This window comes from Curcuma longa, chromosome 4 (genome assembly GCF_044706935.1).
Source record: "Curcuma longa cultivar G26 ecotype Majalengka, Jawa Barat chromosome 4, ITB_CL_G26_1.1, whole genome shotgun sequence".
Classification (NCBI taxonomy): Eukaryota; Viridiplantae; Streptophyta; class Magnoliopsida; order Zingiberales; family Zingiberaceae; genus Curcuma; species Curcuma longa.
The window spans coordinates 6538439-6552023 of NC_133864.1; the positions used below are offsets into that span (position 1 = coordinate 6538439).

The 13585-nt window shown below is 39.7% G+C and overlaps 4 protein-coding genes across 5 annotated transcripts; all 4 read right to left on the bottom strand.

The window, feature by feature from the left end:
* Positions 1 to 711: 711 nt before the first annotated feature.
* LOC141827821 (magnesium protoporphyrin IX methyltransferase, chloroplastic) lies at positions 712 to 2007 on the bottom strand. Of its 2 annotated transcripts, none has more exons than XM_074715151.1 (2): positions 995 to 2007; positions 712 to 859 (listed from the first exon to the last, which is right to left on the bottom strand). In XM_074715151.1, the coding sequence occupies exon 1, from the start codon at positions 1949 to 1951 to the stop codon at positions 1001 to 1003; it is 951 nt and encodes a 316-aa protein (XP_074571252.1). In that variant the 5' UTR covers positions 1952 to 2007; the 3' UTR covers positions 712 to 859; positions 995 to 1000. The 2 variants fall into 2 exon arrangements, with proteins under 2 accessions (XP_074571252.1, XP_074571253.1); XM_074715152.1 differs by having other exon boundaries at positions 712 to 890.
* Positions 2008 to 2106: 99 nt separating this feature from the next.
* On the bottom strand, positions 2107 to 6723 carry LOC141827467 (ATPase GET3A-like). The gene is made up of 7 exons (XM_074714718.1): positions 6364 to 6723; positions 6103 to 6224; positions 4443 to 4593; positions 3275 to 3385; positions 2749 to 2887; positions 2562 to 2677; positions 2107 to 2479 (listed from the first exon to the last, which is right to left on the bottom strand). Exons 1-7 carry the CDS (start codon positions 6616 to 6618, stop codon positions 2312 to 2314), a joined length of 1062 nt encoding a protein of 353 aa, XP_074570819.1. The 5' UTR covers positions 6619 to 6723; the 3' UTR covers positions 2107 to 2311.
* Positions 6724 to 9766: 3043 nt separating this feature from the next.
* LOC141828262 (small ribosomal subunit protein bTHXm-like) lies at positions 9767 to 10564 on the bottom strand. Its single transcript, XM_074715660.1, is given in 2 exon segments — positions 9767 to 10440; positions 10442 to 10564. Coding segments are annotated over 2 exon segments (288 nt in total). The 5' UTR covers positions 10559 to 10564; the 3' UTR covers positions 9767 to 10269.
* Positions 10565 to 11239: 675 nt separating this feature from the next.
* LOC141828337 (transcription factor MYB74-like) lies at positions 11240 to 12508 on the bottom strand. The gene is made up of 3 exons (XM_074715754.1): positions 12270 to 12508; positions 12054 to 12183; positions 11240 to 11981 (listed from the first exon to the last, which is right to left on the bottom strand). The coding sequence occupies exons 1-3, from the start codon at positions 12400 to 12402 to the stop codon at positions 11357 to 11359; spliced, it is 888 nt and encodes a 295-aa protein (XP_074571855.1). The 5' UTR covers positions 12403 to 12508; the 3' UTR covers positions 11240 to 11356.
* Positions 12509 to 13585: the final 1077 nt, after the last annotated feature.

Consider the following 13585-nt stretch of genomic DNA (forward strand, 5'->3'; position numbering starts at 1 on the left):
GAGAAAAGATAATTTTAAATATTATTTAATTTAATTTAATTTTTATTTTAAAATATTAATTTTAAAATAATTTATTCAATTTAAATTTTTTAAATTTCTCTAATTGAACATAATTTTTTCCCTCCTTTTTTACATCAATAAATATATATATATAAATATTAATTTATTTTTTATCATACCAAAATATACAGATTTTATATTTTATATGTTTATTATATATCTATTCATTATTTTTTTAAATTTTTTATTTATTTAAATCATAAATATTAATTTTAATTGATCTCATAAAATAAATTTGATTTAAAAAATTCTTACATTAGTTTAATGAATTATATATTTTATTTTTACATATAAATTTAATTTAAAAATAAAAATATTTTCATAATTTTATATATTTAATTTTTAACATAGCATTACTCATGGGATAGAGGAGTTTTGCTAGACATCTCCTACGCTATCTGACGCGTGTTAATTCACACAGATCCGATCATCGGTAGAGACTCTCGTGTCTAGTAAGGAGACAAGCTTCAATTCGACATACATTTTCGGGAGTAGCATTCTGCTCCCATGTTTGCCCGTATGGTGCTTGCTACTATGACAGGCACTGGATCCTTGACTCCAATGTTATGGTGTCTTTTTAAGTTTTTATCGCATCAATTTTCTTCAGAAACAATTCACTAAATAATAATAATAATAATTCTTCCATAGAAATTCATAGGAGAAACAAATACATTGTATGTTTTCGTTTATTTTACCTGAACTTGAGTTTGCATTTGTTCTCGCCCATTGAAGAACTGGTGATGAACTAAGCATGTTATAAACTCATTTGTGATGCTTCAACCATTAGCTACATGCACAGCTACAAGAAGAGCATTTTCATGGTGATACTGCTAATGACCCGAATTCAAAAGATTATTCAACGATCAGAGGAGGAAGAAGAAGAAGAAGACAAAATCAGAAGCTTGAGTGGATAGTAGAATGCAAGAACACATACCTCGTCTCATGCCGAGCCCACAGGCACTGCCTCGAACAACTTGGCGAAGTAGAACTGCGTAGTGATGAAGCCCCTCTTGTTCACCTTCCACCCAACCTTGCGCAGAGCCCGCTCGACGTCGCCCTCGGCGTGCAGGTAGGCCCTGGTGGCCTTGCTCGGGCCGGGGAACAACTCGCCCACCCGCTTCAGGAAGTTGTAGTACAAGGTCTTGGGAGCGAAGCTGAGCACCAGCCTGCTCTCGGCCAACGACGCCAAGTGGGCGATCATGGCTTCGGCCTTCTCTTGAGGGTAGTGGATCAGCACGTCCAAGCACACCACCGTGTGGAATTTGCCCTCTAGGGATTCGAGGTCCTTGACCTCGAATTTGGGCATCTGGGCGCCGGAATGGTCGGCCAGGGCGTCCCGCGCCTGGCGCTCGGCCTCGGCGACCATCGAGGCGGAGATGTCGCTGGCGGTGACGAGCGCGCCTTCCCGGGCGAGCGGGATGGTCAGGCTGCCGGTGCCGCACCCCGCGTCGCAGACGGAGATGCCGGCGAGCGGGCCGCCGTCGCGGAGCATGGCGAGGGTGTTCTCGACGGTCTCGGAGTGGCCGAGCCGGATGTCGAGCTGGACGCGATTGACGCCCTCGGTGGCATCGCCGTAGATCTTCTTCCAGCGCTCGAATCCGGTCTTGTTGAAGTAGTCGCGGACGACCTCCTTATCGCCGCCGCCCACCTCCTCGGCCTGCTGGCGGCGGCGGCGGTCGGGGTCCGAGAAGGAGATTGCGGCGGCTAGGGCCGCGACGGACGAGGCGGCGGCGAGGGCCACGGGGGCGTCGAGGGCGGGAAGGTCCGCGGAGGGCGGGAGGGCGAGGGTGCGGGAAATGCGACCTCGTTTGGGAGAGAGGATGCGGTGGCGGAGTGGGTGGGCCTGACTGGCGATGGTGATGGCGGGGAAGAGCACCGCCGTGAACGCCATTCGATCTCCGGCGAAGTACCTTCTTCAGCTCGCAATCGGTTACCGAGATTTCCGATAAGGTTCGTGTTATCCAATTTTTTTTAAAAAATAAATCAATATGAATTTTCATTAAACCCCCCGAAATTCTCTCTTTTTAAAAAAAATTGTCCAACAGCTAAAATAAATCAAAAAGGCCCCTCTTATTTTTATTATCAAAATTATTATTGTCTTTCTCGTTTTCACAATTATTCAAACAACTTAGAAAACAAAACACTCTGGTGTAGTTTACTTATGCCTGAATCCAATAGGGAACGATCCTGGATGAAATTGGCCTCAAAAGATTTATCAATAAAGGAAAAATTTCAATAACCAGCAAGCATTCTACTTCCCTTCTTGCAGTCTCTCGAGCTCAGACTCTGCTTCATGGAGCTGTGACCGCAAGGTAGAAATTCTCTGCTGGACTTCTTCGATGGTGCCCCGCACCAGAGAAGGCTTATACGGTGTGACATAGTGTTGAGAGAACTTCCTAAGCGCTTGAACTCCGCAAACCTGCAAAATCGATAGTATGGTCACCACAAAAGATGAGCTGAATTACTAATGATTCTATCATTCGCCGCGAAAAAACAACCACCTCTTCCGGGAGCAGCGGCAATTTCGTGATGTTGAAGTCGTCATAGAGCATGTAGAACTGGTCGATATACTTCTGTTGCATCTTCATTCGCGCTTTCAGTAATTTGGATTCAACGGCTACACAATTGAGATACATCATGTCAACTAGGATTAAAGCAAGAAAACACAGAGCGGATGTAGTCACGCACCTTCATTGTCAAAAAGAACTTGGTTGATAACGATGTTATGGGTGTCTATCTCAAACTTTGCGAGTTCTTGCACCAACCTTTCGGTTTCATATAGAGAAAGAAACTCAGGAATACACACGCAGACGAATGTTGTCAAATCCTGTTGCAACAAGTTCATCAGTAAATAGATTTGCAATGCATGTATCAAATTTAGAACCGACAAAATACATCATCACAATCAAACAGAGATATGCGAAAAAGACACACGTAGCGGCAAGATGGGCTGAATCATAGATTTTCTCTGCCTAATAATACTAGATCTTTCAGGTTTGTGCATAAATTGGCCATTACTAGCTTTCGAGATCTGTCAACATCTCATGAACACATAACTATGCTCACTAATTGAACTTAAACGCGAATAGATTACCAGAAGCACTTGTAAAAGATACCAACATTGCCAACTGAAAACATAAATGCGAATTGGGAATACAGAGTTAATTTAGTAAAGTTGAATTTGTGCACAATATCATGAAGGGATTGATCTTACTGGATCCTTAAATTGTCTGTTTACTTGCTCAATCACATCCTTTATACCTTCCAGCCTGCCTAGCATAGCATCCTCACTGAACTCATCACCAAGGCCAAGAAGACGAGTAGCCTGTCAATATCAATAAAAAGGGAATAAATAACAAGGGAATTAATGATGATAACAGTTCCCTAAGAAAATTGTCTTTCGGGTATTATGGAAGAAAATGCAATCTCATATATAAAATTATTTCATTCAATGTAAAAAAATCCATCGTTATAACTAGTGAAGATTCTACCATTGGTGGCAAAACTAGCCGGACACCACCAAGAGAAGATGGTCCTTAGCAAAGGTCACCTAGGTGTTATTGTGAATCTAGTGAGTTCCTCAACAGAAAATTGGATGATTTGAATATTAAAAGATCTTTCTTTATCAATCTAACGGTATCTTACATTTATGAAGTGTTACACATAGTGCTCCCATCAAGGCAACCTCAAGGTGAAACTTAACAAAAATTTGTCAGAAATTTGAAAGTTTGGGTTATGCTAGCCTTTTCCTTTTTGAAAAATAGCACTACTAAACAGATCCATTAAGAAACCTAAGTTCCACACTACATTTAACAATTGACCAAAATTCAGTAAACCCTCAAACCTTGAATTCTAGCAAGCCTGCTAATTTTCTCTCATGTTTCTTGATCTTGTCTAACTACTTCGACTCCATGTATCTGTTATAATAATCCACTTATCCATGTTATTGGCCTGTAAACAGCTTGCTTGATTACCTCTTTAAACAATCTCATAACTAGTCATCTTATTCAACCTTCCCGTCCATTTATTGCACAATCTTCAGGAACAATTATCCATGTCAATCTCTAATTCTTATATTTCTGAGTCCTACGTCCTTGTCCAAACTAGCGAATTACATGAATAGGGAGAGAACACGAATAAGGAAACTATATCTTATGGTAGTGTCATAAGCAAATGCACTTGGGAAGAGCCATCCATTTAATAAAAATGCTTGATTTGAAACTGCCAACCAGCAAACAAGACAGTGCAAGATAGTCAAACAATACTACTGAACAAACATTGGCAAAAATATCACAACAGCTAACTATAGATTAACTAGAAGCCATTACAACCTGCAAAACTATACAATCAACTCTTCAATGGTACAAGAATAGTGCAATTACCTGTGTAAACATGCCACCAAACTTATTCTTCAAAGACATAACTTTCTCAAGCCCCTTCTCTAAAGTTGATGGAAATTGCAACAGTCGTAAAGTATGACCAGTTGGAGCAGTATCAAATACTATTACTGAGTAATCCATCGTCTGGACTAATCTGCAGTCAATCGAGTGAAATATGAATAACAATCCATGATGCTTAATAGTTTGTGGCAGAACTTGAATGTGATTCAAGAAAATAAGATTGTCTTAATATAATATGCATCAGATTTAACAACTTAACAAATTCCCCCACAAAGATTACAAGCAATAAACACTGCAACACCATAAACATCAGAGATTATAATCAAAATAATTCAGGAATATGATTTTTCAAACAAATTAAATAAACTTTTATGGATGATATGGAGTCATCCAACATTTGGTGCAACAATTGGAGTTTGTCTAGTATTTGGCATGGTTTCAATCTTGCAGATACGTAGTAACAAACTGTCAATTCCCTGGTGCCAATAGACAAGCACTTTGTCTGAGAAGGGAGTAATGTTAATGTGGCAAGTAATTAATCACATGGGTATTGCATAAGAAGTTATATTCACTCACAAATAATTGCAGTAGCTGGTATAACCTGATGTAAATATACAATGAATGAAAAGAGAAAGCAGACAAGTGTACACTTTAGATACTGGATGAGTGATCAAAAACTAAAATCAACAGAAGGGAAGTTGTAATTGTAGCATCATAAGCCCCTTAGGTTAAAAGGAACCTTTATAAGACACTGGTGTACCAGTGATGCTTTATCAGTTGGTGTATTTCTTCAATTAAGAGATAGACATGTGTCTTAAAAAGAATATTCACGAGAAACCAGGTAGATGCCTAATACATAATAGAGTATAGTAAAAGTGGAATAATGGTTGAGAAGGCAATATTCATTTGGAAGACAACTGATGAATATTATAGTTAAACAAGTTGAATAACTTACGGTTAAAAGGTGCTAGTGGTAGAGGAGAGATGAAGATATGATATTACTATCATTAGTGTTACGTGAGCTATACGGTGAGACAAGATACGTGTAGTTAACCCAATGGAACATATTAGTATTTATTTCCATTGCTATATTATTGTCGGTTTCATGCTTAACTCATGTACTTTTGGTTATTGGATCCTGATTCCAGCAAGCTTAAAATTTCACTGGTATTGTTTGGACAATAAGTAGTAATGTTACTGAATTCAGATAATAAGAACACTGAGGAATCTGGTATCATGCGATACTAATCTTGTATTACTTAATAGAATATAACTAAACCTACAAAACAACATAATAATTGTCTAATATGCATAGTCAATTGCATCCAAAGATTTGACTTTGTACTTCAACAAACCCATGTAATACTGGATTAGCATAGATCAGCGCATTTGAACCCTGTATATGTTGTACAATGAAGCATTTGTCATCTATCTTTTCCTCTCTATCGATATTTATATGAAAACAAAACCTAGGCTGCAATTGGCAAAGCTTTACAGTCGTATCTAGCAATCCAGAGAATGCATTCGTCCGGTGAATCATCAAGAGAGCAAAGAACCGACTTTTACATGATTGCACACCAAGAATTATCCTTCCAATGGTCCCAAACCATAAACAGCAGAAATCAAATAAAGTGAATCTTACTTGAGCATTTCAGCAAAGCTCATAGCCTCGTCGACTCCAGGAATCGCATTCGTCAACTCCGAAAGGAATCCTTCCAGGCCCTCGTCAGATAAGTCGTCGCCCTCCATCTTGGGATCCACTTCCTACGGAAAATGGAAGAACCAAAATTTCTTTAACAACATAAGGTAGAGGAGAAATTGGTAGTAGTAACCACATGAATATAGATCGGATCGGAGATGGGAGGGTGGAGAACGGGTAGAGGAACGGCGAAAATGATAATACCATGGCGTAGAGGTTGGAGAAGCCGTTGACAAGGGTGGGGACCTTGGTGAAGCGCTGCTGGAAGGCGTCGCTGAGGTTATGGGCGGGGTCGGTGGAGATGACGAGGACGGACTGGCGGACCTGGGCGAGGAGGACGGAAATAATGGAGCTGGAGGTGGTTTTGCCGACGCCGCCCTTTCCCCCGACGAAGACCCACTTAAGCGTTTCCTGCTCCAGGATGTTGCGCACCGTTCCCTCCGGCACTTCCGTCGCCATGGCCGACACCGCCTCCTCCCCTTCGTCGCTCCTTTACCTCTCGCTTCCTCCCTACGGATTCAGAAATAGGAATCAAATGCGGCGGCGGAAGAAAGTTTTCGGGCAATTTACCAACAAGAGAAAGTTTTACATTCATTTTCACCTCAAAAGGTTTAATCAAAACATACCTTAACATTTCCAAATATTATGGTTTCGCTCAAAAGGTTATTATTTTATTCTTTATTTAATTTTTTTAAAATGATATTTTAATAATTTTAAAGTTCAGTTAAATGAAAATTTTTCTATTTTTTTTATAGAAGTTCGTCTTCTACTTATAATATTTTATACAATGTATATAAATATTTCATATTTTAAAAAAACGTTTTGATTGGCATAAAAATGGGGAAAAATCCAATTTAATTTTGTGGTTAATTGATTCTTAGCATCGTAAGGAGGCCGGCACTCAACAAATGTTTAAACTTGTTTATGTGTAACACCAAATATTACTAAATTAATATTCGGACAACAAAATATAATTTTAAATTGGTGAAAAATTTTATAAAAAATGATCAGACGAACTGTGAATCCATCCCATCATTTTTAAGCTAAGATAAAGAGTTTTTTAAAAAAATCAAATCTATTAATTCGAAGAGATCATTCGATTCCATAAAAAATTTTCATCAATCATCAAAAAAAATAAATAAAGAATCGCAAACAACAGATCACTTCACCATCTATATTTTAGAATTTAACGGCCAGACATCACCAGCTACTGGCTCTGGGACTTCGCCGTCCACCTCGCCGGCGCCACCCTCCTGGAGCTCAGCGCAGGGACAGGCCTCCCAGGGCTGGTTGGTTGCATGAAAAATCTAAAGACAGTTCACTTCTACCGGCACCAGATACATGCACAAAATCTTCAAAAATTCAAAAAAAGTGTACGCTCAGAAAGATTAGAAAGATAATATTCAAAGTTATCATATTTTTATTCAACTTATCGACAAAATCTAAACCCTGTGATAATCATCATTGAATTCTTCATAACAACCGCACTCCAATTCTCAGTTTGGTGATTCTTGCTGTAACTTATCGATCAACTATTTCTTTGCATTTCTCATGTCAAGTGATGGTCAGGCTGCCACTTATTCAAGAATATAAAGCTGTTGGGAAATGAATCAGTATGTAGGGTTGTGTTCTCAACAAGGTGTTTCTCATTGTCCCTTGTTTAGTAAATTTCAATTGAAGGAATTTGAACACATTTCGGTTTAGAAACTGTTTGTTTCATCAAAATTTAACCACATAAACATGAAGTCTCTTTACCCCCATCTGCCCTTTTGTCACATAGTTCAACACAGAGTAAACCTTAAATTAACTCTAAAAGAAATCAAGACATGCCTTAGCATCTAGTTGCAGTGTTGTGAATATGCCCAGCACCTAGTCGTTTGGCCCTCGCAAAAAGAACAGAAACCAGAAGTCTGTTATTATTTACATCATGTATAAGAATGACTCTACCTCTTATTTACTACACCAGCTAAATATGCAGATATCTTTGAACTTAAGTTGTAGTCAATGAGGGAAGCAGACCTTCTGCACATGCAGGTTGAGGCCAAGTTCTTTTTCCATTTACTTCCATAGTTTTATACATTCCCCAACAGGTCAAGTTCTACTATATACATACTGCCGCTTAGTTAATGATACGAGATCCAAGATATGGTTAATTCACAACTATATTGTCCATAAGTACTCACTGCTGCAAATCATATAGAAACCCCAAAGAAAATCCTATTGTAAATTGAAGGTCCAAGTTCTAATAAAGGAAGAGAAAGTACACTTAATTATCCTGTATTATATTTAATTCTACTGTATTATAGAGTAAGCATCAATAGAATTAGCATACTGCAACACTTGAAGTTGATTGCGTGTTGGACAATGAATAAGATTAGGGATAAGATTCATTACTCGGACTTATCAGATATACCAATGCATATACGGTGCCACATAGGTATGGGTATGAAAAATGAACCTTATGTGAGAGTAAGAGGAATGGCAGAACACAGGTGCTAATATGAAAAGTGAAATGATATACTACATGAAAATGTAGCATGAAAACACAACATGCTACACTGCATGGATGTGAAAATTGAGCTCGAGTAGTTGAAACTTAGTGTGAGAGTAAGAGGAAGAAGAAAGAAATGAAGGAAGCTTATTACAAACGGCTCACATTGCATGAGGAGGGAGGGGAGTTTGATGGTGGTGTGTACAAGGAGGGAGATGAGTTCAAAGTTAAGCAGCATTGTAGAGTATGAGAGGGGAAAAAAATGGCAGAACTCGCATCGAAAGGGAGGGGGTCGAGGGATTAGGATTGATGGATAACAAATTATGTAACTTATAAGTTATTAGGTCATATAAGTTTCATCAGAAACACTATTTATATAAGTTAGATTTAGTATCAATATTATAGGTTATATAACTTATATTATCTTAGCTTTATATTGTTTCATATTATAAGTTAGGGTTGCATTTAATATAAATTAATGGGGAAGGAAGGAGAGATGGGTCAATAACAGTAGCTTAGATTATATACATTACAACTGATATTAGATTAATGGTGATATATCATATTAAGTTAATAAATTAATTTTAGCTATATTGTAATTTTATTTCTATTTTTTAAGGTTTGTTGTGTCTCTATATCCATGTTCAAAATTTGAACTCTTATCAACGAGTCTTGGAGTCCTCATTTTGAAGGGAAAAGAAAATCATGTACCTAAAAACTTGGATTAATACCCAGGTCAGTTACTAATACCCAAGTCCAAGTAACAGGCAATCAGAACCTAAAGCACTGAGATAAGGAAAACTACAAGTATGGTCATCTAGGATTTCGATTACTCATTCATGCGATTCTCGATTGATCAACACCTATATCACAAAGGAAAATAGAATGCTTGTTGTCTAATGCAATGTAAATATTAGGCAAGCAGGCAATAGCAAGCAAATAGAGTGATGCAGGGAAAGAAAGCAGTGGTGTTATGTTGCACTTCAAAAAGAGAAGAACAATTGAAAAAGTGAAATTTTCTCTTGGCAACTTTTCATAAAGATTGCTTCATAGCACCATATGTGCGCTATAAATCCACCATCCAAATAGTTTTTCTCAAGAATGTAAGTTCACCATCCAAATAGTTTTTCTCTTGTTGTCTAATCCATATGGTCATCACCATCCAAGGTAGACACAACCCGTATTGTCTAACGAAATAAATCAGAGAAAGCATCTCCTTGTAGATTCTTTCCCACTGTAGTCAGTACCAATTCGATATCGCCAACTTTTTGCCACTTTCATACTTATGAAACTAGCACAAACTCTTCTTTATTTCAGTGTAAACTCAGTAAGATTGTTGCTATGGATTATGACCGATAATTCTGATAATATATTTATAATAAATCGGGTTGGGAACATTTAGGACTTCATGCCAGAAAAACGAAAAGGAAGGAAATTTAAATTCCATCATGAATTGCTTACCAACATAGCAGAGAAATTTCTTCGATGCTTGATCAAATCAGGGTAAAAAGTATCAAGTATCATAGTTGATGAAGTAACATAGTCATCAACACTAAACTAGGAAAAATCATACAGTAGAGTTCGAGAATGTAACCCTGAGCGAGATACGAGTTGGAACGTCAGATGAGCTTGAAGGGGAGCGGCCAGGGCGTAGACCTAGGGACCTCGACGCGGTCCTTGATCCGCTGGATCATCGTCTTCCTCTTCCCCCGCGCGTTGCCGTACGAACCCTTGAATCGCTTCCCTCGCTTCGTCTTCTTGTCCCCGCGGCCGCACGGCACCACCGCACCACGCCGCCGCCGCCGCACCCGGAAAAGAAGCGCAGGTCAAGGAGCCCAAGGAACGCACCGCCGGCTGCTGCGCCGCCACCCGACGCATCGCGGTCCTCGCCAGCCACAGCATCGCCATTTGGGAATGACCCAACAAAGCCCTCCCTGTGTGTGCTTGTAGTTTGGCTAGAACCCGGTCTGAGCAAACCCGGTCGGCAGCAAAACGGTTCATGTTTCTGGGCCGCGTATATTGGGCTGAAGATGGACTTTGCATTCGGGTCCCTGACTGTTTATATATTTGCAATTTGAATAGTTTGTCTTCTGGAAGAAACATATAGAGGACCTATTTGCTAAAAAGGTTCTCCTCACCGACAACTAATAAGATGTCATTTTCCCAACCCTAAATTTCAACTTGTCCAAAATTTCAAGTAGCATCAAGGTCGAACTCAAAAAATATTCTCCTTTTTTTTTGTTGTTTCGATTCGCAAGTTGCTAACTAATCTCTATGTATTTTTCCTTGCCCCTTAGCTTATCATTTTTTTTTTCAAATATATACTTTAAAAACTATCAAAATATTCTCTTATAAATCATTAGAACTGACTTGAACATTGGAGAAGTCTGTAATTTTGAATGTGTTGGAAATTACTTATCTATAATGCAAGCCAGCAGTCTGATGATGTTTTTAGTTCTTCTTCTTCTTCTCCGAACGATAAGTACTTATCGGTTTCGACGCGGGAGATGGTTAGCCAAGCCACTTTCAGTCACGTTTCCTTAGTTTAAATAGTAAGAGATGAGTGGGAAAAGGTGATGCAGTCTCATTGCCGACACTAATTGCAATTAAGAAAGTCTAAAAATCTGAGACGAAATTCATTGTACACACCAGAAAAATCATTCGATACACACAAACCTGTAAGAATTGGAAATTACAGATATGGATTCAATAATCTGTGTTACGTTGCAGAAGCTTACTGTAAATGTCAAAGGACTGCAACAGGGAGTGGTCGAGGTCGCTGAGCGCGGACTCGGCTTCCGGCTTGACGTCGGAATCCATGGCGGAATTGGGGAAGGAGGCCTCGAGGCACTCGAACCAGTACTTGAGCTCGTCGGGCTCGGCTTCGAGCTGCGAATGGGGCAAGGCGGGGAAGAGTCCGTTGTCGAAGAGGGAGCTGCAGCTTTGGTCGCTGCTGTTGCTGGAGTAGACTGCGCCGGCGCTGTGCTGGATTCCGGCGAAAAACTGCGCTTCGGGCTTTTGGGCGGGCGGCGAGACGAGCGGCTCGTGATTGATTTGGTTGAGCCAGAGAGGCGGCTGCTGCTGCCAATTCACTTGGTCGGCGATGAATTGGTCGGAGAAGATGTTTTTGGACGGCGAGGAAGAGTTCTTGGAGGCGGGGAGTTCGCCGGCGGGCTCGTCCGGCGATGGTTCGGAGGAGGCTTCGGCGAGCGGCTCGTGCGTGCACGGGTCGATGCCTCGCTGGCGCAGCTTCTTCTTGAGGCAGGAGTTCCAGAAGTTCTTGATCTCGTTGTCCGTCCGGCCGGGCAATCGCGCGGCGATCTGCGACCACCTGCAGCTGCACGCGTTAGCACGGGGACTCGCTCGTCGGGGAAAAAAAAACGCCGCCGCCGCCACCGCCTACCTGTTTCCCATCAGGGCGTGGAGGTCGACGATGAGCGCCTCCTCCTCCTCCGAGAAGGTGCCCCGCTTGAGGTCGGGCCGCAGGTAGTTGATCCACCGGAGCCGGCAGCTCTTCCCGCACCTCTGGAGACCTGCCAATTCGACCGGTTCAGAAACGCTAAGCGCGCACAGAAGGCGGCATTGTGCTGGCGCCGATCGAGGCGGCCTGCGGCATTACCTGCTTGCTTTGGGACGGAGCTCCAGCAGCCATGGCCGTACTTGGCGATGTGCCTGATCAGCTTCTCGTCCTCCTCCGGCGACCACAGCCCCTTCCGCAGCTTCTGCTTGAAGCAGCAGCCGTGCCTGCCCATTTGCAGCGGCAATGGAGAGGGAATTGGAGACAAGAGAGGGGAAGGCAAGCTCAAATAGGAGCAGAGCAAGAGGAAGGAGTCACAATCATGTGGTTGGGATTAAGAGCTGAACTCATGGTGTGATCGAATCGAATAGAACCGAATTGAATCAAACCCGATCAAATTTCTAACAACTACCTCCCTTTCTCATTGAGATCGGCTATATGCACATTAAAAATAATGACAATTTCTATCTATTTGTTTGTTGTCTTATTTTAATGGAAGAATATGAATCATGTCTTCTATTGTTTTTGTTTTTGTTTTCGTGAAAGTTTCTAAATAAAGTTTGTGAATATATTCATAAATTAATTTTTTATTGAAATTATAAATAAATAAGATTCTCCACACATAAAAAAAAAAAAAGAATTATTAAGCATCTTTCGATTAAATGGGACCAAAGTGACAATTTTTATTTAATTAATATTTAATTAAATATAATATTATCGGTTGGAGCCGTGAAATAATTTGCAATTAATGAGCGTCCTCCGAACATAATCTTTTATTTTTATTTCATAATTACGCAGCCTTCACGTGGTCCCAATAATGCTGTGTAAAAATTAATCAACTTCTAATGATTGATGGGAAAATATAATTGTCATCGAATTAAATTTCATATAACAATATTTTGAGACAAAAATATCAAGCAAATTAAATATTTTATTATTTAAAATCCAAAGAATCATGGGAAAAATACTAGAAATTTTAATTTTAAAAATATTAAAATATCTCAATTAATATTTAAAGTAATAAAAATATGAAAAAATAACAAAAACTATATATTTTAAAATATTTTTAATATTAAAAAACTTAGTATTCAATCAAGTTGCAACTCAACTCCTATTAATTTCACTTGTGTTCGACCATTGAACTCAAAGGGATAGATGGTGGCCTTGACTCATTAAGTCTTAATCAAGATCAAGCTCCGATAAATCTCCATTCTAATGGCAATGGTAATATTAAAACGAAGGAATTTCAATCTTCATCCATTAGGGTATATGTTCCATACGGTTTGTAAGAGTCGGTTTAAGGTCTATTGTCAAAATGTGGAGGTCAATAAGACATGAAGATCTTCTATTTTGTTTATGTTCTCTTTGTTTGTTTGCTAATTCGCCTTTGCAAATAATGTTTGACTTGTGATGCTCAC

Excerpts from the sequence above, each read along its gene's own strand:
- LOC141827821 (XM_074715151.1), bottom strand. The coding sequence starts at position 1,951 with ATGGCGTTCACGGCGGTGCTCTTCCCCGCCATCACCATCGCCAGTCAG.
- LOC141827467 (XM_074714718.1), bottom strand. The coding sequence starts at position 6,618 with ATGGCGACGGAAGTGCCGGAGGGAACGGTGCGCAACATCCTGGAGCAG. Across the intron at positions 6,225-6,363 it reads TCTCCAACCTCTACGCCATG|GAAGTGGATCCCAAGATGGA; the intron begins GTATTATCATTT and ends CATTTTCCGTAG. Across the intron at positions 3,386-4,442 it reads TTGGTGGCATGTTTACACAG|GCTACTCGTCTTCTTGGCCT; the intron begins GTAATTGCACTA and ends TGATATTGACAG.
- LOC141828337 (XM_074715754.1), bottom strand. The coding sequence starts at position 12,402 with ATGGGCAGGCACGGCTGCTGCTTCAAGCAGAAGCTGCGGAAGGGGCTG. Across the intron at positions 12,184-12,269 it reads CTCCGTCCCAAAGCAAGCAG|GTCTCCAGAGGTGCGGGAAG; the intron begins GTAATGCCGCAG and ends TCGAATTGGCAG. Across the intron at positions 11,982-12,053 it reads CACGCCCTGATGGGAAACAG|GTGGTCGCAGATCGCCGCGC; the intron begins GTAGGCGGTGGC and ends GTGCAGCTGCAG.